Consider the following 27,964-nt stretch of genomic DNA (forward strand, 5'->3'; position numbering starts at 1 on the left):
TTACTTGGGAGAAAGCACATTTATGGTTTAGGTATTTTATTGTGCTTATGTCAGTGTTACTAACATTTTTTTTTCCAAACTATGAGCATTAATAGGGGAAAATGAGACAAAGCACTTCAAATACAGATTGATGCCCAGTTTATCTTTAATTCAATAATTTATGAGTCATTAATTCAATTAGGTTATGTGGGAGAGCCACACAGGTTTTTATCCTCTAAATACTCACTGGTGGGCAGAAGAGAGAACATATTTACTATAATTTGTGGTTGAAAGCATTACATTCCATGAGAAATACTGGTACATTGTTGAGACTTAAGCAGAGGAGAGAATACTTTGGCTAAAGGAATTGAGGAAGGTTTTATGATAGAACAAACAGTTGATGTGAGTCTTGACATGTGAGTGAGGTTTACATATTGAAAGATGAAGTGGGGGATATGAAAAAAGACACTGGGTGAGAGCCTCTCTCTTCATTCTTTGGTCATGTGCTTTGTCTGAGATTGACTCTACTTCAGATTCAGGCATGAGCTCTAAACGTACTGCCATGCAGTATGCCTTCCCATACTGTTCTTAGTTAAGGTCTCAGTGCTACTGATTGATTTACTCTGTGGGGCTGTATATCAGGTTCCTGTCAGAGCCTGTGCCACCTGTGAAGATGCAGGTCAAGAGCTCTAACATGGGGGCTGGATTCAAGTTGATGACCAGTCCCACTTTAGGAATCCAACAATCATCTGGTCTCCTGCCTCCTCATGGACCACTCCTTCTCTGTCTCCTCTGGATGGATGTTCCTCCTTCAATCTCTCTCTCAGTACCTATCAGAGCCCTTGGGCTCTACCTAAATAAGCTCATTTTGATCAGTGCCTTTAAATACCACAATAGTGCCAGAGCATTCCTGAATCATGGATCTTCAATTGCATAGCAGGCAATATTTTAGCATTTGGATCTACAAGAGTCTGTACTTTCAATTTTTAAAAAATCTCTGGAACTTTTTATCTATATGATCTACAATTATCTTTTTGATAAACCACTTTGAATTTGGCTTCTGTCATATGCAACCAAAGGAACTGAGGTCTAAAACACATATAGTGATAATGCTGAAAAGCTAGTTTCAAGCATATTTTCAAGAGTCTCAAACTCTGGTTTCACTTTGTCAGTTGTCCAATCACTGGATATTTACTGACAACTAACACCAGAATAACTTCATGGGAAATAGATGGGGAAACAGTGTCAGACTTTATTTTTTTGGGTTGCAAAATTACTGCTGATGGTGACTGCAGCCATGAAATTAAAAGACGCTTACTCCTTGGAAGGAAAGTTATGACCAACCTAGATAGCATATTCAAAAGCAGAAACATTATTTTGCCAACAAAGGTCCGTCTACTGAAGGCTATGGTTTTTCCGGTGGTCATGTATGGATGTGAGAGTTGGACTGTGAAGAAAGCTGAATGCCAAAGAATCGGTGCTTTTGAACTGTGGTGTTGGAAAAGACTCTTGAGAGTCCCTTGGACTGCAAGGAGATCCAACCAGTCCATTCTAAAAGAGATCAGTCCTGGGTGTTCTTTGGAAGGACTGATGCTAAAGCTGAAACTCCAGTACTTTGGCCACCTTATGCGAAGAGTTGACTCATTGGAAAAGAATCTGATGCTGGGATGGATTGGGGGCAGGAGGAGAAGGGGATGACAGAGGATGAGATGGCTGGATGGCATCACTGACTCGATGGACATGAGTTTGGGTGAACTCTGGGAGTTGGTGATGGACAGGGAGGCCTGGCATGCTGCGATTCATGGGGTTGCAAAGAGTCGGACACGACTGAGTGACTGAACTGAATTGAACTGAACACCAGAATATGTGTTCAACACAAACACATATCTATCAGGGCAGACACACGTAAAATGATGAACTTAAGTTTTGAGTGAAAACAAAAGTGAAATTAACTAGCTTTCACAAAACCAGGAATGGCCAAGGGGGTGGTGACATTTGATATGTATGATTCTAGAATAGACATAATTTACCACGTATAATTTTCAAGTGTATAATGAAGGGAAAATTTACTATAACCCAATATGTTTTTTTCTTATTAGTTAATTATTCATTTTGGCTACATTGAGTCTTTTACTTTTGCATGGGTTTTCTTTAGTTGCAGTGAGCAGGGGCTTCTCTTTGCTGCAGTGCACAGACTTCTCATTGCAATGGCTTCTCTTATTGCAGAGGTCAGGCTCTGGAGCACATGGGCTTCAGTAGTTCTGGCTCACAGGGTCTAGAGCATGGGCTCAGTAGCTGTGGTGCACGGGCTTACCTGCTCTGCAGCATGTGGGATCTTCCCAGACCAGGGATCAAACCTATATCCCCTGCCACTGGTAGGTGGATTCTTATCCACTGCACCACCAGGGAAGTTGCTAACCCAATATGTTCTTTAATTTACTTTAGGGTCAAAATATCAGAGATTAATTTCTAAGGGTTATTTTATTCATATTATATCAGTTTAGAAAGTTTTTAAATGTTAATACTATTATTTTTAGCAGTAGAAACCCACTGGCTTCACATACAAGAGTTCAGAGTTTCACCAAAATCATATAGTTGAATGATATAAGTCATAGGAAAGTTAAATAGTGAAGAGTAAGGATCTTAGAGCTGTGCCCAAGACCCAGGCCCTTATCAACTAACTATATAATTTATATTCTAGACATTGTCCTAAGGTGAGAGAACCTGCCGATAAAAATCCCTGTCATTCTGAAGCTTATATTCAAGTATGGGAGACAGAAAATAAACCAAATAGATACAAATATACACACTTTCTTCCGCATTGCAGGCAGACTCTTCACTGACTGAGCCACCAGGCAAAACAAAATATACACACAAATAATAATATGTATATTATAATGGCAATGGGTACTGTAAGGAGCCAAATCAGGCTAAGGAAGATCTGATGCACAGAGGAAGAAATCATGGGCCGTTATTTTAGAAAACTCAATTGAGAGAATGAGGTTAAACAAAGAAAGAAGGAGAAAGTCCTGTTTTTTTCTGGGGCAAAAGAGTTTTAGACAGTGAGAAGAGCCAGTGCAAAAGCCTTACAGTTTGGCTATTTTTACAATATTCAAGAAACATCAAGGAGATAACTTTTATGAAGTATAAATTGGAGATAGAGCTAATAAGGAAATACAGAGTTGTGAGATATTACATTTGAAGTCCTTGGAACAGTGCCTACTAGCAGGTCATATGTCATTCATCTAGAAAATATTAAACTTACTGTTATCAATATTATTATTGTGTACTTCCACTAGGCAAAGATGCTTCTCTGAAGGTTTTAGGATACTTCATACTCTATACAAAGGATTCATTTCAGAAGCTATTGTGCTTTTACATAAAATGTCGGCAGAGCTCTGGCACTTGTCTGATCTAAATACATACAGATAACAGTAATATATTTGCAATATATCAAATTTAAGTCTATATCACCACTGAGAAGTTAAATTATTTGTAATTAAAAGACATTTTAATCAGGAGCAAATATCTGGTTTATAAAATATTCAAGAAGTTAAAAGGTGATCAAAGAGAATAAGTTCAAAGTGAGGGTGGAGTCTAAATGCTATTATATTTTTGTGTATTTATCAATCATATTTTAACACAAGGAGAAATATGTATAATTCAATGTCAGTGTCCTCAATCATTCCTAGTACAGACTTTCAGTAATTTGCTAGTGCTTTAAAGATAATACCCCAAATTTTTGTTAGGTTTTGTCCACATCTCTTAATTTAGTTTTTCTTTTATTTGACAAAACTTCATTAATTCAATATACTCCAGGTACTACAAGGTAGATAAGATTTTCTTAGTCCCAACAAAAATTGCCTTGAATGATATAGGAAAAGTCCCATTAGACTAGTATCATTTAACTTCTAAATAAGTCTGTTTAAGTTCATGAAAAGCAAAATAAAATAGCCGGAGATATTTCTATCATAAGTCAAATGCTCCTTGAAATTCAAGATTGCACATCCAACAAAATGAAGTAATTAAAGTTTCATGCCAAAAATTTGCTGGTAAATAAATATAAATCTCAGATTAATTTTTAGTAAAGTGTATTTTCCTTTAACCTGAAAATTCCTAGTCTCAACATCACAGTCTATGTAATTAAAAAGAATTAATATGAATGAACAGTGTCCAAATTATAATTGCTGATATTTTTTAAAAAGTAATACACTTTTGCAATATACTAGATCCAAAATTATCAAGAGTTGGGTTTAATAATGCTGAAAATTAAGCTTCTTTTCCTAGGGGTAGATATAATTTTAATTCAACTGAGAAATACACTAGATATTTCTAGACACTAAAATTTAGTTATTCTTGTATGATAGTTTCTGATGCATGTGGAATTTGTGTACCTGTGTGCATGCACACTAAAGCTATACTGTTCTTCAGTTACCAAACAGTAGGTATACTGAAACTTCTCTCACTTTGTCTAATGCTGCAGATGTAACAAAGTGAATTGCTTTTAAGTCAGTTTTATATATATTAAGGAAAAAATGAGGGCGGGGGACAGTGTTTGATTCATATATAGGTCAGCGAGGATCCCTAGCTGAATGTCATCAGTAAATTCACATTAACAATACTTAGGTTACATAGATAAACTGTATGTCTACAGTAAAATGCTTCTTATATTTTATCTGTTCTCTAATAAATCTTTAAACACACAAACGTATTGGTCTCTAGACCTTGCCCCTTTCCTCCATTTTTATTCAGTAGACTAGACAATAATATCTTCTTATGATCCCCATGTGCCTATACATGAGTAACGCTTCTGGATCTACTGGAAAGGAAGAGGCTAACCAGTATCTCAGTCACAAGTAAATAACTGATATCACAAACCTGCAAATGTATGATAGTCAACCACCCTTTTGGGTAGAAAAGACAGATTATATCATCATAGTTGTTTTAGTAGTTACAATTTACTCAATTCAATTACCTTACTTGATCAAAATCTGAGCAAAGTTTTTATGACAAGACTGGTGGAATTAGCTTCTCTTCCAGAAAGTAAAGACAAAAGTAGAGCATTCTCCCTAAGTGACTTCAGAGAGAATAGATCATTGGGGCACAATCCACCCAGGCTCTGGCTTGAGCAGGGCTGGCAGTCCTCAATAGAACACAGACTGCTTCCCAGCTAGCAATTCTGAAAGTGAATCACTGCTATTCTAATAGTAAAAGTAAGCAACAATTTCTTAAGAAAACTTTGAACACTCTTAAATGAACAAGAACTAGAAGAAAGATAATTCTGGGGAAAGAAAAAGCATGTTTAAAGGAAGTAACAATGTTTTATCAAATTTATTTTATGAAAATAAAGTGTTTCGACTATAATTTAAAGATGTAGTCATAACTCTTTTTGTAATACAATATGCAGGATACTGAAAATGCCTAATTCTATATATTTATCAGTTGAATAGGTGCCAAAGAGTCAAAAGTAAATGAGTAAAATAGTACAAAATCAATATGAATATTGATTTCTTGACTTTTTTTGAATCGTATATTTTCAAATATTTCTTTAGGTTTAATACTTTCATGAAGACTTATCAGGTTTTCTGTAATAGTCTAACATCAGAACATTTTCAAATGGACAGCTCTCATTACTGAATATTCCTTCCAACAGTGGCCCGGATGAAAAATGGAAATATGTTTGTTGCAGGAATAGAACACACTCATGCTTTTATTTATTTATTTATTTATTTATTTTTTTTTTAGAAAGATTGATTATGCTTTGATCAATGTCAGGAAACAGCTTCCTCATGAGCTCTTGTTGGGGGCTCTGCCTCTTTGTTCAAAGTGAAAAATGTAGATATTTAATGCACACATTAATGTATATATTGATATAACATTCAATAAAATTCACTATATACACTCTGATTGACATATTCAGGTTGAAATCATCCAGAAGCTGAATTTAAATGCAGTCATAAAAATGGGGTGGTTATTTCTCAAAATGCCTGTTTGTCAGAGTGTCTACTTTGTATCTATCACCCTATTAGGATAGAACACTGGCTAAGCTGGAATTATTAGTCTTATTCTTCTCAAAAAATAAGCACAGACACCAGCCTTCCTAAACACTAAAATTGAAACCTTTGAGAGGATATATTGATAAATGCTTTTAAAAGGCAAAAAATAAAACTCAGGTTAAAATAAACTATATCAGGAAAAGATATGGTTATATTAACAACCTAATAAATAATAACACGTTAATACTATTCGTGTGAAGAGAATATACCTGGAAAAGAGAAATTGTGTGCTTAAAAGTTAGCACTCACATGGACAAGGTAAAACTTAAGAAATATATCCTACATAGAGGCTATCTAATGATATATCACTTGCCTGATTTGTTTTGGGATGTGATTAACAGTCAAACGGTCAGATCAAGGTAAGGCAGAGATCAGCTGCAAAAGTTCAGAAGCACAGCTTCCTGTCTTACCTTCCACTGAGGAGGAAGCCGATAACCACTGCCAACAAAATGACTCCCACTGTCACAGACACAGCAATTATAGGAATCTGGCTTTGATCGCTGGATGCTGCAACTGCTGATAGGAGACAGAGAAAATAGAGCCTGTGGTTAAAGTGATCATATGCATTCAAATAAGAGCTGCTTAATAGTCAGTAATCAATGCACAGTTTAAGCAATTCACCCACATTTGGCTGAGATTTCCCCCTAATATCTCTTCTCAACCATGTGTAATTGAAAAGACATTTTTAGGAGAAAATATTTATTTTCCAAATGGAAATTTGGAAGACCAACTAAGTCACTGATTATTTCTTTGTCATCATAAAAAATGAATGTCATTGTTCACATAGTATTCATTTAGCAATCTTAGGCTTGCAAGAAAAAAATTGGAACTTAGTCTTTAATTTCAAACACCTCCTAAATCGGAGATAATAAGTATATGAGATTTGATATTTTTAGAGTTTGCATGTGGCTGTTCTCTAGGAAAAAAATACCTCATTATCTTAGATAGGACTTTTTATTAGAGACATCAGTTGAAATGTCCAAAATGATGTGGCTATGACCTCATATGATATCACTATTATCAATATAATTTTAAAAATCAATATTTCAAGGAGAATATTATCACTAAATATACCTCCATTATTGGGACCACATTTTCAAAAATATCAATATCATTTAGAATTTTAAGTCTAAATTAAGATTAAGTTTGTTTACACAATCTTTTTTAATACATGTATTTAGATGAAATATTTTATATTTTAATAATATAATTACCATAATAAGAGGAATATGGACATAATCAGAGAGTTGCATCTAAATAAAGCAAATAAATTTTTATTTTGTGCTGATAACTAAAACTAAGTTGATTAAAATAAGAAACCTATAGAGCAAAATATATTTTATTAATGTTCTCAAGAAACCCTCAGTGGGATATTTGGCATGCTTATTGGGTAATGACATTATATTTTGATAAATTCAGAGTAAACTTAGATAAGTTCACCTCCATGATAACAAATTTTAAGTCACCAAAGCTAATAACAACTATACTTCCTGTTTTGTTTTTTTACAATCTCTCTGATCTTGGCCCTATCAATATTTTTGGACATTTATATGTTTCCCCTTTGAGGCTTGTCACCTCTCCATTGATTCTTTCAACCAAAATTGACTGATTCTCTGACAACCTTCTTACACAGATCTACATTTTCACCCTTTTAGAACAGTCTTCAAGAGTCCAATATTGACAACAACTGGTTCATGGATGGGAAAAACTATTATTTACAATCTAAATCTGTACTCTTCCTCTCCCTTTTCTTGGATAACAACAGTTGCAATAGAAAGTCTCTTTACCCTGCTTTTTCCTGTCGTGATACTGAGATGCATGGTAGAGAATTTATTACCAGTGAGCAGTATAAACGTGGTAGGGCAAAGCTACCCCACTATCATAGGTAGTAGCCTCCCCCAAGATTAGCTTTATTAATTTTCAAATTCAAATTACTTTTTTCTTCCTCAGTTCTTTAAATCTTCTTTAGGCAGGTGGCACTGTTTCTAGAGAAAACCATGAAGACTTGGTCCAAATAATCTCAATGTTATTTCATTTGGACTTCAAAGCTTTTGATCCTCTCTTTTAATTTCCTTACAAAGTCATGCTCATAATGAGTCTTCCTCATTTTCTCAGTAGAATAATCCATTCCCACCTCCTACATTTTAGAAATGTTAAATTTTATAGATTAAAAAAGACTGATCAAGTCTGAATTCCATGGTTAAATATAATAGCATACCTTTCTTTTGCTTTACCTAACTCCACTGTTTGAATTTTTCCTGTCTCTTCCAAGGCACTGATCTTTAAAATCTCCCTCTGGGGGAAAATTTTCATTTCCTTACAGTCTGCTTCTTTGCTATCTACAAGCCTATGAGATAATTTCTCTTGGGGACAACAAATTCTTATACCTAAATTTACTGATATTATTAATTTAAATTGAGTCTGAAAACAGCTCCAGCATTTACTATACATATGGATTAAGGCAAATTATTTAACCTTGTAAAGTCTCATTTCATTAATCCCCAGAGAGGGATAATTTCCAGGGATCGTTATATTTTTTTTTTTTTGCTTAGAGATAACTCTTAGCATAGTGCTTCAACTATTGCCAGCCTTATTTAAACAGGAGATATAATATATACATATTATCTCCTGTTTTATCCATCATTCTTATTCTCTCCTATTTTTCAGCATCCTGATTGACTCATTTAGAACCAGCCTCACTGATTTAACACACATGAGTCTGAGCAAGTTCTGCGAGATGGTGAAGGACAGGGAAGCCAGGCAAACTGCAATCCATGGCGTCGCAAAGAGTCGGACATGAATTAGTGACTGAAAAACAACCTCTTCTAAGAACCAACATTATTAATTTTTTTCTGAAACTTTTCTTCTTCTGCCTTTGAGTTCTGTGCATGATATGATATCTGTCAAATGCAATGAGCAACTCTCCATTTACTTCACAAAGTGAAAGTCAAAGTGTTAGTCGCTCAGTCATGTCTGAATCTTTGTGACCCCATGAACTATGCAGCCCACCAGGCTCCTCTGTCCATGGAATTCTCCAGGCAAGAACACTGGAGTGGGTTGCCATTTCCTTCTCCAGGGGATCTTCTGGACCCAGGGATTAAACCCAGGTCTCCTACACAGCAGGCATATTCTTTACCATCTGAGCCATCAGGTAATCCCCTATTTACCCTACCATACACTATAATGAGGTATTTGATCTTGTTGAACATACACTCCATCTTTAAAACTCTCCTTCTCTTGGTTTCTATACATGAGATGAGCTGATTTCTCTTTCTCCTGCTCTGAAACACTGCTTTGTCAGTTCTACTGATGCTCTTCCCATATTTTACGTGTGAACAATTCTTCATGAATGCTGGTTCTTTATCCTGCTCACTTCTTTCTTTCTGTCTCTTTCCATCTTACCTCTTTTTCTTCCTGTCTCTTATAGATATTTCTTTGCTCATGGCATCAGTTAACTAAAAGTTGAGTCAGATATGACAGAGCGACTGAACAAAATAAGCTGAAGAGTCCCACATTTATATCTCCAACTCTTATTTCTCATTAAAGGATCATTCTATTAAAAAAAAAAACAAAACTGTTTCCATTTATTTGGATTTTATTTTCACATAAAAATAAACATGTTTAAAAAACTGATTCTTGGGCTTCCCTGGGGGGCTCAGTGGTAAAGACTCCACCTATCAATGCAGAAGACACAGGTTCAATCCCTGATCCGAAAGGTTACCACGTGCCATGGAGTGACAGAGCCTGTTGGCTGCAACTATTGAGCCTGTGATCTAAAGCCTGGGAGCTGCAACTACTGAGTCCATATGCTGCAGCTATTAAAGCTCATGTGCCCTCAGGCCCATGCTTTGCAACGAAAGAAGCCACACCAATGAGAAGTGCACTTACTGCAACTACAGGGTAGCCTCCGCTTGCTGTAAGTAGAGAAAAGTACACATAGCAATGAAGACAGTATAACTGAAAATAAATAAATAAAAATAAAAATTGACTCTTAAACCACATCCACCCTCAAAGGCATTTAAAAATATTATCTAAATAAAAGGGCTTCCTTAGCGCCTCAAACGGTAGAGAATCCACCTCCAGTGTGGGAGACCTGTGTTCAGTCCCTGGGTTGAGGAGATCCCCGGGAGGAGGGCATGGAAACCCACTCCAGTATTCTTGCCTGGAGAATTCCCATGGACAGAGGAGCCTAGTGGGCTACAGACTGTGGGGTCCTAAAGAGTTGGACAGGACTGAGTGATTAAGCACAGCATATGTAAATAAACAAACTAAATAAATCTAACAAACTAGGCTAGTTTTGTCTCTTTCTGATTTAAGTAGAATTGAATTTTTCTTGATTCCTGCTGCTGCTACTGCTGCTAAGTTGCTTCAGTCGTGTCCGACTCTGTGCGACCCCAGAGACTGCAGCCCACCAGGCTCCCCCGTCCCTGGGATTCTCCAGGCAAGAACACTGGAGTGGGTTGCCATTTCCTTCTCCAATGCATGAAAGTGAAAAGTGAAAGTGAAGTCGCTCAGTTGTACCCTACTCTAGTGACCCCATGGACTGCAGCCTACCAGGCTCCTCCATCCATGGGATTTTCCAGGCAAGAGTACTGGAGTGGGGTGCCATTGCCTTCTTGACTCCTACTTAGTCTTAATTACCAAATATGTTTTGTTTCTCTTCTATGTTTCTCCCCATGTATTACTTTTTTTTTCATTAACTATTCACCTATTTGATCAAAGTTGCTGTAGTATGGTTCATAGGTGTTTTGATTCAGATTTGCTGGAGTATGGTTCATAGGTCCTTTAAGTGCTCCCTTTGACTTCTAGGTACTCACATGAAGCATCTAAAAATATCACTTTGATCATGTTTCTCGAAACAAAATGTTAATAGACACCCACTGCCTATGGAAAAATAGTGTCATATTAGAAGGGCATTCAATAGCCCTCCTAATCTGACTCTACCAAATCCTTCTGGTCTCAATGTGCCAGTTTGGGACACTGAGAGATACTTTATTGGCAGAAATAGGTGTGATTAATCAGAAGTAAAGATAAAAACAGGACAATTTCAGACTAACAAAAGTATTAATTTTGAGGGAAAAAATGGGTGCTGAGAAGTATGAAATGTTTCATTTTTAGCAATTTCCAAGAAGTCTAACTTAATGTGCTAAAATATGGGAGAGTATTTTGCATTAAAACAAGTATTAATGGCATGCCAAAAATTTTAAAAATTATTTAAATTAGTACATTTTGTGAAAACACTTTGCAAGCAACGTCAAATCAGAAACATTCACATTTACCTGTTTATATTTACTGCCCACTGAAATCATATCTATTTATATAATGAAAAATTTAGCAAAATAGCTGTGAGGAATAATTTTTAAAATATATTTACATTTATTTTTTAAAAGCTTGAAGTATTTTTCATGTTTCTTGATGGGCTAAAAGTATTGATTATTTAATTTGCACTGATTAATTAATTTGAGTTATCTCAAATTAACTCTTGAGATAATTTAAGACTTTTATTATTTATTTCTTTGTTTGACTGACAGCATCAATAATATTCCAAAACATCAACTAAATTGAAAATAAATAGAATTTATAGGATACTGTCAATGCCTTCATAATTGTTCATTCTCTATCAGTGGTCAAAAAATGGTAAGCACAGTATGATTTATGATTATCCTTTTACATACTGTTAAAATTTTAGTATTTAAAGATATGAATTTTAGTCATTAATATTGCTTATTTTCTTATATATATTTATTAAGAACTGGTTGGTTAATAATGTAGTTCTTGAAAAATAGTGGAGGTATATTTTGGGAATGCTTAAAAGCAAATTTTGCAGCAATGAAACATATTACTATTAAAAGGATGCTAATTATGAAAATTAATGTTCTTTAGTAAATAATAATGCTTCCTTTTGCTAATTATTATATATTTGCATCATCTCTGGAAACTTTAAGATAGCAACTATTGAGAAATTGTGTTGTGTTCCCTTATTTTGCTTCCTCACTTCTGGTTGCAAATCCATATTACATAAATATTCTCTAGATAAATTGAGACATATATGAATCACTGAGTTTAATCACTGAGGCTAAAGAGATTTGTTAGAGACAGATTACAAGGGTTTTCTAAGGCCAGGCTGAGAATTTAGGATTTTCTCACACATAAATATATACCTATTAACTTTCTTGATCAGGATAAGCTGATCAAAGTTATAACTTTTGATTTGTAGTGAGTACACAGGAATTAGTAGGGAAATTTAAAGCATCATGGCAGACAAATAAGCACAAGAAAAGATTTGGACCATCATTGGCTGTTACAGATTTCAATTAAATCAACAATGAGATATTGCTACCCACCTGTCCAAAATGACAAAATAAAACAGTGACATTATAAAATGTTGATAATAATGTGGAGAAATTGATCACTCATACATTGGTGGTGGGCATGTAAAATGGTACAGCCACTAAGGAAAAAAGTTTGGCAGTTTCTTACGAAAATAAACGTGCAATTACCATACAACTCCAGTAACTGTACTCTTAGATAGTTATCCCAGGGGAATTAACGTTTAGGTTGAGACAAAAATATATACATGAATGTTCATAGCATTTTTATGTTAATAGCAAAACTGTTAATGTTAATAGCAAAAACTGGTATCAGCCCAGATATCTTTCAATAGGTGAATGTTTAAAGAAACTATGGTACATATTTATCATGGCATCAGTTCAGTTCAGCTGAACTGATGCCATGATAAATATGAGTGTGTGACTCAGCTGTGTCTGACTCTTTTCGAGCCCATGGAGTACAGCATACCAGGCTTCCCTGCCCATCATCAACCCCTGGAGCTTGCTCAAATTCATGTCCATCGAGTCGGTGATATCATCCAATCATCTCATCTTCTGTAATCCCCTTCTCTTCCTGCCTTCAATCTTTCCTAGGATCAGAGTCTTTTCCAAGGAGTCAGTTCTTCCCATCAGATGACCAAATTATTGGAGTTTCAGATTCACCATCAGTCCTCCCAATGAATATCATGGTACTGCTCAACAATGAAAAGGAACAGACTTCATATGCACAACCTGGGTGAATCTACAGGGTATTAGACTGAATGAGAAAAAAGTCCAAACTCAAAGGGAATGTACTGTATGATTCCATTTTCAAACATTTTTAAAATGTCAAAATTTTAGAAATGTATATTTAGAAATTTATGTCTCTGGGACTTCTCTGATGGTCCAGTGGTTAAGAATCTGCCTGGCAATGCAGGGGCAGTTGGTTTGATCTCTGGCTGGGGAACTAAGATCCCACATGCTGCAGGGCAGTGAAGCTTGTGGTGCTACAACTAAAGCAGCCATGCACTACAATGAAAGATTTCTCATGATGCAATGAAGATCTTATGGCACACCTAAGACCTGGTGCCGCCAAGCAAATAAATACATTCTTTTTAAAGAAATTAGTGGTTGCCAGAGATTAGTTATTGGGCAAGAGTTGTTCCTGAAGGCCGTGGTTGTGGTTATAAAAGGGCAACAAGAGAGATCCTTGTGAGGTCGATACTATTCGATATCTTGACTGTGATGCTAGCTACACAAACCCTCACAAGTGACCAGATTATACATAACTTAATACACACATGTCTGCACACTCACATACAAAGGAGTACAAGGAAATGTAAGACTTCATCAATTTCAATATCCTAGTTATATTATAACTTTGCAAAGTGTTAAAGAGCTCTCTTTAACTTCCTTACAAAGTCATGCTCATAATGAGTCTACCTCTTTATTTTCTGTAGACTAATCCGTTCCCACCTCCCACATTTTAGAAATGTTAAACTTTATACATAAAAGAGCCTGATCAAGTCTGAATTCCATGATTAAATATAACTCCATATCCTTCTGTTGCTTTACGTAACTCCACTGTTATAATTCTTCCTGTCTCTTCCAAGACACTGACCTCTAAAGATCTTCCTTCAGGGTCGTCCCAGTGCACCAGCCCCATATACCTGTGGCAGATTCATGTTGATATATGGCAAAACCAATACATTATTGTAAAGTTAAAAAAAAAAATATCTTGCTTCAGAGGGAAAATTTCATTTACTTACAGGCTGCTTCTCCACTACCTACAAGCCTAAACAGATAATTTCTCTTGGGGACAACAAATTCTTATACTTAAAATTACTGATATTATTAATTTAAACTGAGTCTGAAAACAGGTCCAACATTTACTATACATATGTATGGAAGTCAGGATTTGAAATAGCTCAACCGGAATTCCATCACCTCCACTAGTTTTGTTCATAGTAATGCTTTCTAAGGCCCACTTGGCTTCACATTCCAGGATGTCTGGCTCTAGGTCAGTGATCACACCATCATGATTATATGGGTTGTGAAGATCTTTTTTGTACAGTTCTTCTGTGTATTCTTGCCATCTCTTCTTAATATCTTCTGCTTCTGTTAGGTCCATACCATTTCTGTCCTTTATCGAACGCATCTTTGCATGAAATGTTTCCTTGGCATCTCTAATTTTCTTGAAGAGATATCTAGTCTTTCCCATTCTGTTGTTTTCCTCTATTTCTTTGCATTGATTGCTGAGGAAGGCTTTCTTATCTCTCCTTGTTATTCTTTCAAACTCTGCATTCAGATGCTTATATCTTTCCTTTTCTCCTTTGCAATATGCCGGCAAATTTGGAAAACTCAGCAGTGGCCACAGGACTGGAAAAGGTCAGTTTTCATTCCCATCCCAAAGAAAGGCAATGCCAAAGAATGATCAAACTACTGCACAATTGCACTTATCTCACATGCTAGTAAAGTAATGCTCAAAATTCTCCAAGCCAGGCTTCAGCAATATGCGAACCACGAACTTCCAGATGTTCTAGCTGGTTGTAGAAAAGCCAGAGGAACCAGAGATCAAATTGCCAACATCCGCTGGATCATGGAAAAAGAAAGAGAGTTCCAGAAAAACATATATTTCTGCTTTATTGACTATGCCAAAGCCTTTGACTGTGTGGATGACAATAAACTGTGGAAAATTCTGAAAGAGATGGGAATCCCAGACCACCTGACCTGCCTCTTGAGAAACCTGTATGCAGGTCAGGAAGCAACAGTTAGAACTGGACATGGAACAACAGACTGGTTCCAAATAGGAAAAGGAGTACGTCAAGGCTGTATATTGTCACCCTGCTTATTTAACTTATATGCAGAGTACATCATGAGAAACGCTGGGGTGGAGGAAGCACAAGCTGGAATCAAGATTGCCGGGAGAAATATCAATAACCTCATATATGCAGATGACACCACCCTTATGGCAGAAAGTGAAGAGGAACTAAAAAGCCTCTTGATGAAGGTGAAAGTGGAGAGTGAAAAAGTTGGCTTAAAGCTCAACATTCAGAAAAATAAGATCATGTCATCTGGTCACATCACTTCATGGCAAATAGATGGGAAAACAGTGGAAACAGTGTCAGACTTTATTTTTCTGGGCTCCAAAATCACTGCAGATGGTGACTGCAGCCATGAAATTAAAAGACGCTTACTCCTTGGAAGGAAAGTTATGACCAACCTAGATAGCATACTGAAAAGCAGAGATATTACTTTGCCAACAAAGGTCTGTCTAGTCAAGGCTATGGTTTTTCCAGTGGTCACATATGGATGTGAGAGTTGGACTGTGAAGAAAGCTGAGCGCTGAAGAATTGATGCTTTTGTACTGTGGTGTTGGAGAAGACTCTTGAGAGTCCCTTGGACAGCAAGGAGATCCAACCAGTCCACCCTAAAGGAGATCAGTCCTGGTTGTTCACTGGAAGGACTGATGCTGAAGCTGAAACTCCAATACTTTGGCTACCTCATGCAAAGAGTTGACTCATTGGAAAAGACTCTGATGCAGGGAGGGATTGGGGCCAGGAGCAGAAGGGGACGAGAGAGGATGAGATGGCTGAATGCATCACTGACTCGATGGCCATGAGTTTGACTGAACTCTGGGAGTTGGTAATGGACAGGGAGGCCTGGCGTGCTGCAATTCCTGGGGTCGCAAGGAGCTGGACACGACTGAGCGACTGAACTGAACTGAACTGATGTGTGGAAGTCACTCAATTGTGTCTGACACTTTGCTCCCCCTGGACTATAGCCTGCCAGGCTTCTCTCCATGAAATTCTCCAAGCAAGAATACTGGAATGGGTTGCCATTCCCTTCTCCAGGGGATCTTCCTGATTCAGAAATTGAATCCAGGTCTCCTACACTGCAGGCAGATTCTTAACTGTTTGCGACACCAGGGAAGATACCATAAATCCCGCGATGTTGTATTTGAAGACTGTTTTAGAAATAATACAGTAGTATGTGAAGAATTAAATTATAATATCAAGTAAATAATTCCTCATTAAAACAACTGAAGCGTTTTCACAAAATATTACACAAATAGTTGTCAAATGAATGGCATATAACACAAATGCTATAGAAGTCGAAATGAAGTTTTATTTTAACTGTATCTTTTGATGTGTAGGGAGTTAATAACAAATTTAAAAATAATGAACAAAACTATTATCTGACAAGCTTCCCAGGTGGCACTAGTCATAAAGAATGGCTTGCCAATGAGCAAAGAGATGCAGGTTTGATCCCTGGGTTGGGAAGATCCCCTGGAGTAGTAAATGGCAGCCTGCTCCAGTATTCTTGCCTGGAAAATTCCAAGCAATTGGAATCGGACAGAGGAGCCTGGTGGGCTACAGTCCATGGTGTTGCAAAGAGTTGGACATGAATGAGTGATTGAACACACTCACACTATTCTAAAATGGTTCTTGACATAAACATTCTAATTTTCAGAATTAGACTGTGCTTTTATCCCCTGGGAAGAAGTTTCATGTATTACTCATGTCAATTTCTCTAGAGTCTAGCAAAGCCAACATATAATAGAGGCTCAACACATTCTTGCTGTATTGTATACAGCTTTCTACATGAAGGCCAAAGGGGATTGGTATGTAACAGATACTTGATACAAAGAAAAATTCATTCTTAAAATGCTTGCATATACATGTATACATACTCAAGTAAAAATAAAATTCCACACTAAAGTTAAGAGGGAGTACAGAATACATCCCTAAAAGAGTTTCATTATCTAGTAATAAAAACAATAAAATCTGATTTTGTAATAAAAATATTCATGTGACATTTCTTTCCCTCTAGAAATTATGTAGGAAAAATTTAAAAGAAGACAATTTCAGGTGAGACTCTGTAAAACTATATGGAAAATGACCTCATATTGTTTGTCTCAATGATCAGATTGATGGGTATTGGCATCCTGGAAACTACTATACAAAAAAAAGGAGGGAGGAGTTTATCAAATAGTCTAAAGAAAAACTAATTGCTGAACATGCCAATCTCTTAAAACTAAGTATAATTCTGTAATTTTTTAAAGCGACACTTTTCATTTGTAGAGTTGTCTGAGCACTAGAGCATAGTGTGAAACACAATGTACCCTACGGCTTTGTTCCCAGAGTTGGTAAACCACATAAGCATAAATAGAAACAAGGCCTTTGAGGGTGGCCAGAGTCACCGACTCGATGGACATGAGTTTGGGTAAACTCCAGGAGTTGGTGATGGACAGGGAGGCCTGGCGTGCTGTGATTCATGGGGTCGCATGAAGGCTAAGCGCCAAAAAATTGATGCTTTTGAACTGTGGTGTTGGAGAAGACTCTTGAGAGTCCCTTGGACTGCAAGGAGATCCAACCAGTCCGTTCTGAAGGAGATCAGCCCTGTGATTTCTTTGGAAGGAATGATGCTAAAGCTGAAACTCCAGTATTTTGGCCATCTCATGTGAAGAGTTGACTCATTGGAAAAGACTCTGATGCTGGGAGGGATTGGGGGCAGGAGGAGAAGGGGACGACAGAGGATAAGATGGCTGGATGGCATCACTGACTCGATGGACGTGAGTCTGATTGAACTCCGGGAGTTGGTGATGGACAGGGAGGCCTGGCGAGTTGCGATTCATGGGGTCGCTTAGAATCGGACGCGACTGAGCAACTGAACTGAACTGAAAGAGTCAGACACGACTGAGTGGCTGAACTGAACTGAACTGAACTGAGAGTATGTAACACACATTTCGTCATAAATCCAGATCAGTGTTCAAGGTACAAGAGTAAATAATTAATTCATTGCCAATATTATGGAAATTTCCTAATTACCTTTATTCATATCAAACATATTTAAAAACTTTTCTAAACAGTATCAAATGTTTAAATTTCAATAGGTCAGTTAAACTTCAGACAAGGGACTGTCCTTGAATGGAAATAAAATAATTTATCTTTTTTCCACAATGGCACCCTAATCTATATAAAATCAAGTGAAGCAATATTTAGAAAGTTACTGTTAAAGTAATAAAAGTTATTTTCTAGATAATTCAGTTAAACGTGCTTTAAGCAGAAGTATATCTTCATTTTCTTAAGATTTGTATTATATAGATTTACAAAAATTTAAATTTAATAATTCTTCTAATCATCATTTCCCTTTCTGCCATCAGGTCTTTATTTTCACGTTTTGTGACCATATCATTTCCCTCTGTAGCTTCACGTGTTGTGTTGCTTCCTTCCTTCTGGTTTTTCCACTGCTGAATTGTACTAGGCTGCAACTTACACTCTGTGTATGGTGCTACTTTACATGGCACCTTCAATACCCTTAACATTCGAAAAGAGTCTACTCTCTGTTTCTTATAGAATCTTTTTTTTTTCCTACTCCTTATTTTCTTGTGGTTGGAGAAAAAGCTTCTCTCTGGGTGTGGCAGAAAGAATTATGGTTACTCCCTCCTCTCCAAGGTGTCTGAGTCTCAATATCAAGAACCTGTAAATATATTACATGGCAATAGGGAATTAAATTACAGATGAAATGAAAAAAAAAATCATTTCAAAGTAAATCTGATAACTATGTTCTCATTATGTTGGTATTCAGAGGAAGGAAATATGTGTCTTATATTCTTCTTTTTACAATCACTAATTCTTACATAACTTGACTTTAAAATATATATATATATATGTATTATATATGTTCAAACATATACATTTACACATATTTGACATTTCACACTACTTGTTATTTTCTTCCTAACAAGACTTTAGTAGTGTCTTTTCTTTCATCTATAAATATAACAAATTATTGCCTTCTGCTAAGTCTGCTTTTAATGTGTGCTTTAGTACAATTAAATCTAAATATTTACTTGACTTTAAAGAAAAAGCTTTCTGCTATTTTTACTATTTTATGGGGAAAAAAAGGCACAAGAAAGGTTTTTACAGAAATATTTCCAGACCTGCAGTCAGAGTTGCTGCCAGAGATTTTGATTTTAATTTTTTTCAACAATCAAGTTGGTTCCTGAAAGCACCATTTTCTTGCCAAACTCAATACTAATGAAAGTTCCCTGTGGAATTTTCATAGAAATACTAAGCTTAGTAGGGTAGTTCAATAAAACAAGTAAAAAGTAAATGGCAATAATTCAATAAAATATGGCAGCAATGGAAAGAGTCTTTAAAAGCAAGGTTTAAACAGTTCTTAAGCATCTTCTGATGTTTCATCTCCCTGTAGACCAAATGCAATGAGGAGTGGGGACCAACGTGTGTTAACCCGCTCACCTACCATAATAGCATGACAGATGCTTCCTACCTGAAGGGGTCATGCCTGGGAGACAGAGGAGAAGCGGGAGACTGACAGAATGCCCAGGGAGAGTATTGATCCACTGACTCTTTTCTGGTAACCATTAGAGAGACATGAGTTGACAGTAATTAAAATGACTTACACACTGGGATGGTTTCAAACTCAAATCTTCGACTGAAGACACCATAGCCTGCTGCCGTGCGTGCTCGAATTTGGAAGACATACACTGAAGCTGGTTTCAAGCCCTCTGCAGTTATAGATGTCTCTTTAGATTTGATAATTGTATAGCTGGTCTCTTGGTCCTTGGATCACATATATAGATAAAATAAAAAGAAGACAACATATGAATTACTAATAATGGCAAAACTTAGAATCAGAAATGAGAAAAAGATTCAGAAACTAACAGATTTGATATTAATGCAAATATGATTTTAGAGAAAAAAAAAAATCCCACATATCCGAGGAGTGCTAGTTATACAGAATGCTATTTTCTAGAACTCAAAGATGGTACATGTGTTTTCCACCCATCCACCACTTGCCCTGAGCAGAAATAGATATGTAAAATTTAAAAATACAATTTCTAAAAGATACACTATTTTGCAGACTCTATTTTAGTATTGCTAATTGTGTGCTTATTTTTCTCATAAATGACTTATTAGAGTGCATCTAACATGGTGCTTGTTTACAGAGAAAGGTGACAATGTCCAATGTACTGCCAGATAAGACATATATCTTTTATCTTTAGTGAATTTGATTTCTAATTATATTTAGGTGTTGGGAGAAGGAATGAGTACTTCACTGGAGAGCTTTAATTTCAGTTCAATACGCTGAAATTGAATTTTAAAGATAAAAGCAAATAAGCAATTTTTTTTTTTTTCCTTTTAAAAAACATTCTAGTTTTTCACTTTTATGCATTTGGGCCAGGTTACTAATGAACAGAGATGGAAGAGGAAAGGAAAAAAATCACTGGAAAGATAGTTCTAGAAAGTGAAACAAAGAGGAAGTATTTCTGATTTGACTAGTAACAAAATTCTAGACAAACCATCTATCAGTTCAGTCAGTTCAGTCGCTCAGTCGTGTCCGATTCTTTGCAACCCCATGAATCACAGCACACCAGGCCTCGCTCACCAACTCCTGGAGTTCACTTAAACTCATGTCCGTCGAGTTGGTGATGCCATCCAGCCATCTCATCCTCTATCGTCCCCTTCTCCTCCTGCCCCCAATCCCTCCCTGCATCAAAGTCTTTTCCAATGAGTCAACTCTTCACATGAGGTGGCCAAAATACTGGTGTTTCATTCAGCTTTAGCATCATTCCTTCCAAAGAACACCTAGGACTGATCTCCTTTAGAATGGACTGGTTGGATCTCCTTGTACTCCAAGGGACTCTCAAGAGTCTTCTCCAACACCTTATCTCTGAAGTTTACTATGCTGAAGAAAAAATTTTAGATCTATAAAGATTTAAAACACAGTTCCTGTTTTGAACTTTCTCTTCCTTTATATTTTTATGTGTGATTCTTGGCTAAACTTGTTTTTCCCTTAAGGAAATGTATTACATTTATGATTGATATTATAGGATGAATTAAAGACAGGTTATAGTTAGAACATTTTTATTCCTTTTTAAGAATTTATCTTTACTTACAATAACTGGTTAATGACTATAGATCATTGTTTTCTAAATATTTCAGTGAATTTTGTCTTTAGAAGCAGAAAAATGTATTTTTAAAAAATGATCTAAGGGAACCAACATGTAAAGGATTTATTTTTTCCAAATGAGAAAACAATTGAAAACATGAATATATATAAATATTTACTTCTAAAGTACTCTTGAGAAGAATATGCCAAACTCAATAGGGAGTTTGGGAATTCCCTACTCCAAACTTATCATTTGGATGATGACATGAATATGGTTATTATTTGATGTTGATAATGCTGCTGCTGCTGCTGCTAAGTTGCTTCAGTCGTGTCCGACTCTGTGCGACCCCATAGACGGCAGCCCCCGAGGCTCCACCATCCCTGGGATTCTCCAGGCAAGAACACTGGAGTGGGTTGCCATTTCCTCCTCCAATGCATGAAAGTGAAAAGTGAAAGTGAAGTCACTCAGTCGTGTTCAACTCTTCGAGACCCCATGGACTGAAGCCTACCATGCTCCTCCATCCATGGGATTTTCCAGGCAAGAGTACTGGAGTGGGTTGCCATACGAACACACAAAACAAATGCAAACCACACTCATTGTCCCTTGAAGTTTACAGCATGCTATGCTGTATCTTTAATGTGGACACTGAAATCAGGTGTTAAAGTACAGCAAACCCATTTTTATTTTTATCCTCAATTTCCTTATCTGTAAAATTGGGGTAGAAACTGGTACTTGGATATCTTCAACAGAGATGTAAGGATGAAACAGATAATGCATGTGAAAACATGTGAGACAAGTTTTAATGTAATAATAATTTTTTTTCCTAATTTGACACATCAAAGTCAACTTTTAACCAAGTTCTATGCTACCAAAAATAAAATATACAATGTATAAATATGTTTCTCTTAAAGTAGTTCACCATTCTTCATTTAATACATTCAAACATATAAAATTTTCTTAGCATTAAGTATATCCAAATTTCTTTACAGGTAAATATGGTTTAAATTCTAATCCAAATGGGTTTTTCTGATTTACTCTACATAAACAATTTATCTTTATTTTTTAATGAACATATTAATTTAAATGCCTAGTCTTTAAAGTGTCTAGGAAATTTTTTTTTTACAATTTTGCTAAGAATTTAAAGTAGATAATTAAATTCTATAAACTTTACCTAGTAATGTTAGCCATTTTCTCTCACAAATATTTAAAATCTCCTCTTGTCTACTCTAGTACCTCTTCTATGCGCTAGAGATAGAGAAGTAAAAATGTAGACAGTTTCTTGATGTGTTCCTTTAAACATGGGTAAATAGCTTCTATAAACTATTGTAGTTACTGATGTTCTGGGTATACTCAAGTTTGCGACTGAGTGGGCAAGACTTTCTCAGTAATATACCTTACAACTTGGCTGTGATTGAATCAGAAATTTTCAGTAAGAAATGATAAAATATATATTCACTATTATTTGTAATTTGTTTGAAGGGAATTTGAGTTGGTGAAAAAAATCTAGACAAAACTAAAGATTCTCTAATATTTGATATAATTAGGATTTTTACATTAAGTATAAACATTTATATGTAAAATAAGATGTTCTTTTTAATGAAAAAAGCATAGGAATATCAGGTTTAGAATTCTAGCTGTTATTAACTAAAGTATGTGTGTAAATGTGAATATGCAACACAACCTAAGTTTTTTTCTTCTTTAGAATAGGATGAAATTATTAAGAGCTTTGTGAGGACACAGAGATAGAGATAATATACACAACACCTAGCACAATCTTCTGGGTATTACAGCTTTGATTTGCCCCTATAACATGATGGCAAATTCTTCTACTCAAAAGAAAAAAAAATAAAAATCTTATATGATTGTAACTTCTAGGTATTAAAAAAAATAGAAATTGATAATTTCATCAAAAAAGAAAAAAACACAGGGAAACTGGAATGCTATTTCTTGAAATAAAGTATAATCTGCAATCACTTGAACACAATTATACAACATTCCATCTGATTATCTATTAACATTATGCATGTCTCAGTGTTTCCTCATCACAGATCTAACTGTACAATGTCTCTCTGAGTTAGCTGAGTAGGTTATCAAGGAGACTTAGTGAAGCTTATACTAAGGGATCAAAAGCCATAAATATACATTTAAAATCATTTAAGTATCTTCTAAAATTTGCTTCTGTTCCACGCCTTTAAATCATACTCAGAATTTCCACCATGTCACAAACTATGTACACATGTTCAACACCCGCGACCAAGTGTTGTCAAGTCCTTGGTTGGGGCAGTGGCTTTTGCTGTCTTTATGTCCCAGCTGAGCAAATGAGCTACATTCCCCAGCTGCTTAGCAAACATTGTTCACAGGCAGCAAGGGGACAGCCTTCGCAGAAAGAGCCAGCTGGCAAACACTCTGCCAAAGGGCAGCTTCCCTTTGCCTCTGTCTTTAATTAAGAGGTGGCAATGGGCCCATCACCATGCAGGAACAGAAAGGCCCAATGACCTCTATTAGAGCAGGGCAATCACAGACAGAAATGCCAGCTGGCAAGTGTGTGAGCCCTGGAAAGCTCTGCCACCTGTGTCTGGCCAAGAGCCATCCAATAAAATGGTGGTATCATTCTGAAGATTCAAAATAAGCCCTGGCAACCTATCAGGACCCCCACCTTAATACATGGTATCAAAGCTCATTATCCCTTTTTTTTTTTTTTTTGTCCTTTTGAAAGTGTTAAAAAAAAAACACACAACTATTTGTGTATTTTATTGGTATGCTCAAAAATTTTACTTGGAAAAAGTCTGGGAATTAATATCTTCTCTGTAAAAACTGACCAAAAGATAATGATAACTTCCCCAAAATAATACATAAGGGTTTTTGCTGCTTTTAAAGCATGTAGGTAGGCAATTTTATTCATTTATTGAATATGTGAATATAAATCTTTTTTCCCAAAATCATTTTTTCTTTGAGTTGTGCAGGTAATAGAATATATTAACACAGCATTAAATATAAGATATTAAGCATAAAGCCAAATCTTACTGAAATGAATATTACATAAAATGGACTATAACAAAAGTATTTCCACAACATGGATATGATTAATTAGAATAAATATTAACAAACAAGGCTCTGCCCTACCACCTGTTGAATAATTCTTTGTTTTAACAAAAGCAGCAGCTTAAATGAAACAAACAAACAAAAAAAGATAAATCCTTTCTCTTAAAGCTCAACATTCAGAAAACTTCACGGCATCTGGTCTCATCACTTCATGGGAAATAGATGGCGAAACAGTGGAAACAGCATCAGACTATTTTTTTGGGCTCCAAAATCACTGCAGATGGTGATTGCAGCCATGAAATTAAAAGACACTTACTCCTTGGAAGGAAAGTTATGACCAACCTAGATAGCATATTCAAAAGCACAAGGCTATAGTTTTTCCAGTGGTCATGTATGGATGCGAGAGTTGAACTGTGAAGAAAGCTGAGTGCTGAAGAATTGATGCTTTTGAACTGTGGTGTTGGAGAAGACTCTTGAGAGTCCCTTGGACTGCAAGGAGATCCAACCAGTTCATTCTAAAGGAGATCAGTCCTGGGTGTTCTTTGGAAAGACTGATGCTAAAGCTGAAACTCCAATACTTTGGCCACCTCATACGAAGAGTTGACTTATTGGAAAAGACTCTGATGCTGGGATGGATTTGGGGCAGGAGGAGAAGGGGATGACAGAAGATGAGATGGCTGGATGGCATCACCGACTCGATGGACATGAGTTTGGATGAACTCCGGGAGTTGGTGATGGACAGGGAGGCCTGACGTGCTGAAATTCATGGGGTCGCAAAGAGTTGGACATGCCTGAGCGACTGAACTGAACTGAACTGAACTGAAGGAATATCATGTATATGAGACTCATGCATATGCTGAGAAGCAAGTGTTAAAACAATCAAAGGTCGCCCATAATGGGAAAAAATAGGGATCATTTCCTTAAAGACAAAAAAAAAATAAACAAAAAAAACCCCCACTAAACTCATAGGTTCAGCTATGAATAGTTGTTTCAGGTAAAGAAAAACCAGGCAGGAAAGTAAATAATAGTCAAATGTTTAATGTTCCTGCTGAAAAATTTTATTACATCTAAGATATGTATATTCAGGTATACCTGAATGCAACCCCATGGACTATAACAATCCATGGAATTCTCCAAGCCAGAATACTGGAATGTGTAGCCATTCCCTCCCCTAGGGGATTTTCCCAACCCAGGGATCAAACCCAGGTCTCCTGCATTGTGGGCAGATTCTTTACCAACTGAGCTACCAGGGAAGCCCAAGAATATTGGAGTGGGTAGCCTATCCCTTCTCCAGAGGATCTTCCTGATCCAGGAATCAAACCAGGGTCTCCTGCATTGCAGGCAGATTCTTTACCAGCTGAGCTATCAGGGAAACCACTATTCAATTATATAGGTTTTTTTGGTGTATAGCTATTCTAAAGTGCCAGTATGAATCTCAACTTATTTTAAAGTGAAAGTGAAGTCGCTCAGTCGTGTCCGACTCTTTGCGACCCTGTGGACTGTAGCCCACCAGGCTCCTCTGTCCATGGGATTCTCCAGGTAAGAATACTGGAGCGGGTTGCCATTTTCTTCACCAAACTTATTTTAAAAATCAACTTTAATTACAATAAAAATCTGGAAACTTAAAATGTTTACAAAAGAATTCATAAATTCATATATTTGCCTAGCTTTGAATTAGTATGCAGTAATAAAGTTTACAAAAACTTGAAAAAGGAAATGTAAAACTAAATTTAACAAATTATTTTTGAATACAGCATGTGTTTGTAGACTTCTAGCATCAGCAATTCAGTTTGAACCATGACTCCCAGAGAAACAGGAATCACTGAAGTATATGTATAGTAGTGTTGTAACATTTTACCTGGAGAAGTCAATGGCACCCCACTCTAGTACTCTTGCCTGGAAAATCCCATGGATGGAGGAGCATGGTGGGCTGCAGTCCATGGAGTAACTAAGAGTTGGACCCGACTGAGCGACTTCACTTTCACTTTTCACTTTTCACTTTCATGCATTGGAGAAGGAAATGGCAACCCACTCCAGTGTTCTGCCTGGAGAATCCCAGGGACGGGGGAGCTTGGTGGGCTGCTGTCTATAAGGTCGCACAGAGTCGGACACAACTGAAGCGACTTAGCAACAGCAGCAGCAGCAACATTTCACTTGATTTACTCTATTTTTTTTTTAGTAAACACTATACACCTTATTACAACATAGCTTTGTATCAAAGTATTTTTCTAGAACATTCTTGGTGAATAATGTTATTTGATAATATTTTTTTCTGAAATATTTTATCAATATCTTCATTTATGGTCCCTAATAATCCACTTAGTTGCATTTAATGCTTTCAATAAGTCATTCTTAGACAATGATTTCCAAAATAATAATTGAGTTATTTATCTATTTATAAAATCAATATATGAACATTGTAGAGACATTCAAAACCTAGAAAAAAGATGTAGATAGCCCCACTTACCCCACATAAACTATGTTTCATTCTCTGTTGTATCTTTACACAGAAAAAAAAGATAATCCAAAAAAATGAGTCCATGATGAAAGAAACAAAAAATGCTATGAATTACTTCAATGTGTTTCAATGCATTTACTTATAATGTTTATCTATCATATATGCGGAATTCCAATTTTAAGTAACTTTCATTAATAGGAGATCAGTATTTCTCGTGATACTTTTGCATTAGTATAAGGAAAACACTTATTCTCCTTCTTAATTCTAGCGTCCTAGCTTGGACAATTTCTTAGGTATTGCAAAATGAGTCTTTAAACTTCCACCCTCTTCACTCTTCCCTATGAGAGGAGCGATGTCTCTGGGAGTTTATGAGAAGCAGTTGGATAAGTGTGGCTTCCCTTCCCTTTTAGGATCTGCTTCTCAGCTTTATGTCAGCAATCTTTTCTACTCCTACTTCCATAGGACATATACTTATGGGCCAGGGCCTCCAACCCACCTCTTAGAGTCTGGTTTGAATACTCATCTATTTTTATCCTTGTTCTATTAGAACTCAAACTGTTCTAAATAGTGCATGTCATTCAGATCTAGTCTGTACAAAAATCACAATACAGTACGTCTCCTACATACAAATAAGTTCCATTTTGACAGCCCGTTTGTAAGTCCTATTTGTTTTTAAGTCAAATAAATTTAGCCTAGGGCTCCCCCAGTGGCTCACACGGTAAAGAATCTGCTGCAATGCAGGAGACCTGGGTTTGATCCCTGAGTACGGAAGATCCCATGGAGAGGGAAATAGCAACCCACTCCAGTATTCTTGCCTAGAGAATTCCAATGATAGAGGAGCCTGGCAGGCTACAGTCCATGGGGTTGCAAAGTCAGACGTGACTGAGTGACTAACACACAAATTTAGCTTAGGTACCCAACTAACACAAATCAACTACATGGTATTATACCATAATGAGTTTATAATACCTTTCATACAAATAATACATGAAAAAAAACACAAAAATAAAACATTTTTGATCTTACAGTAGTATACTTTGAAAAGTACAGTAGTACAGTATAACAGCTGGCATACAAGGGCACATTCACATCTTTGAATGATTGCAATTTAAAGGTTCATATGTAGGGAACTTACTGTAAGATGGGAGTGGAGGTTAGAAAATCTAATCTAGCATAATATATCTAAGCCAAATACACTATC

At 36.3% G+C, this 27,964-nt stretch overlaps 1 protein-coding gene across 11 annotated transcripts in view; it reads right to left on the reverse strand.

Moving 5' to 3' along the window:
* EPHA5 (EPH receptor A5) overlaps positions 1–27,964 on the reverse strand; it is a 415,456-nt gene that overhangs the window by 96,092 nt on the left and 291,400 nt on the right. For 7 of the 11 annotated variants that reach the window (XM_061420302.1, XM_061420297.1, XM_061420306.1 and 4 more), the window contains 2 exons: positions 19,773–19,932; positions 6,446–6,551 (listed from right to left, as the gene is read on the reverse strand). In XM_061420302.1, coding sequence (XP_061276286.1) covers positions 6,446–6,551; positions 19,773–19,932 — 266 coding nt within the window. Of the gene's footprint in view, positions 1–6,445; positions 6,552–9,855; positions 9,993–19,772; positions 19,933–27,964 lie in introns of those variants that run through there. The other 4 variants (XM_061420298.1, XM_061420300.1, XM_061420304.1 and 1 more) reach the window with 2 other exon arrangements.

The sequence above is a fragment of the Bos javanicus genome, chromosome 6, assembly GCF_032452875.1.
Source record: "Bos javanicus breed banteng chromosome 6, ARS-OSU_banteng_1.0, whole genome shotgun sequence".
Classification (NCBI taxonomy): Eukaryota; Metazoa; Chordata; class Mammalia; order Artiodactyla; family Bovidae; genus Bos; species Bos javanicus.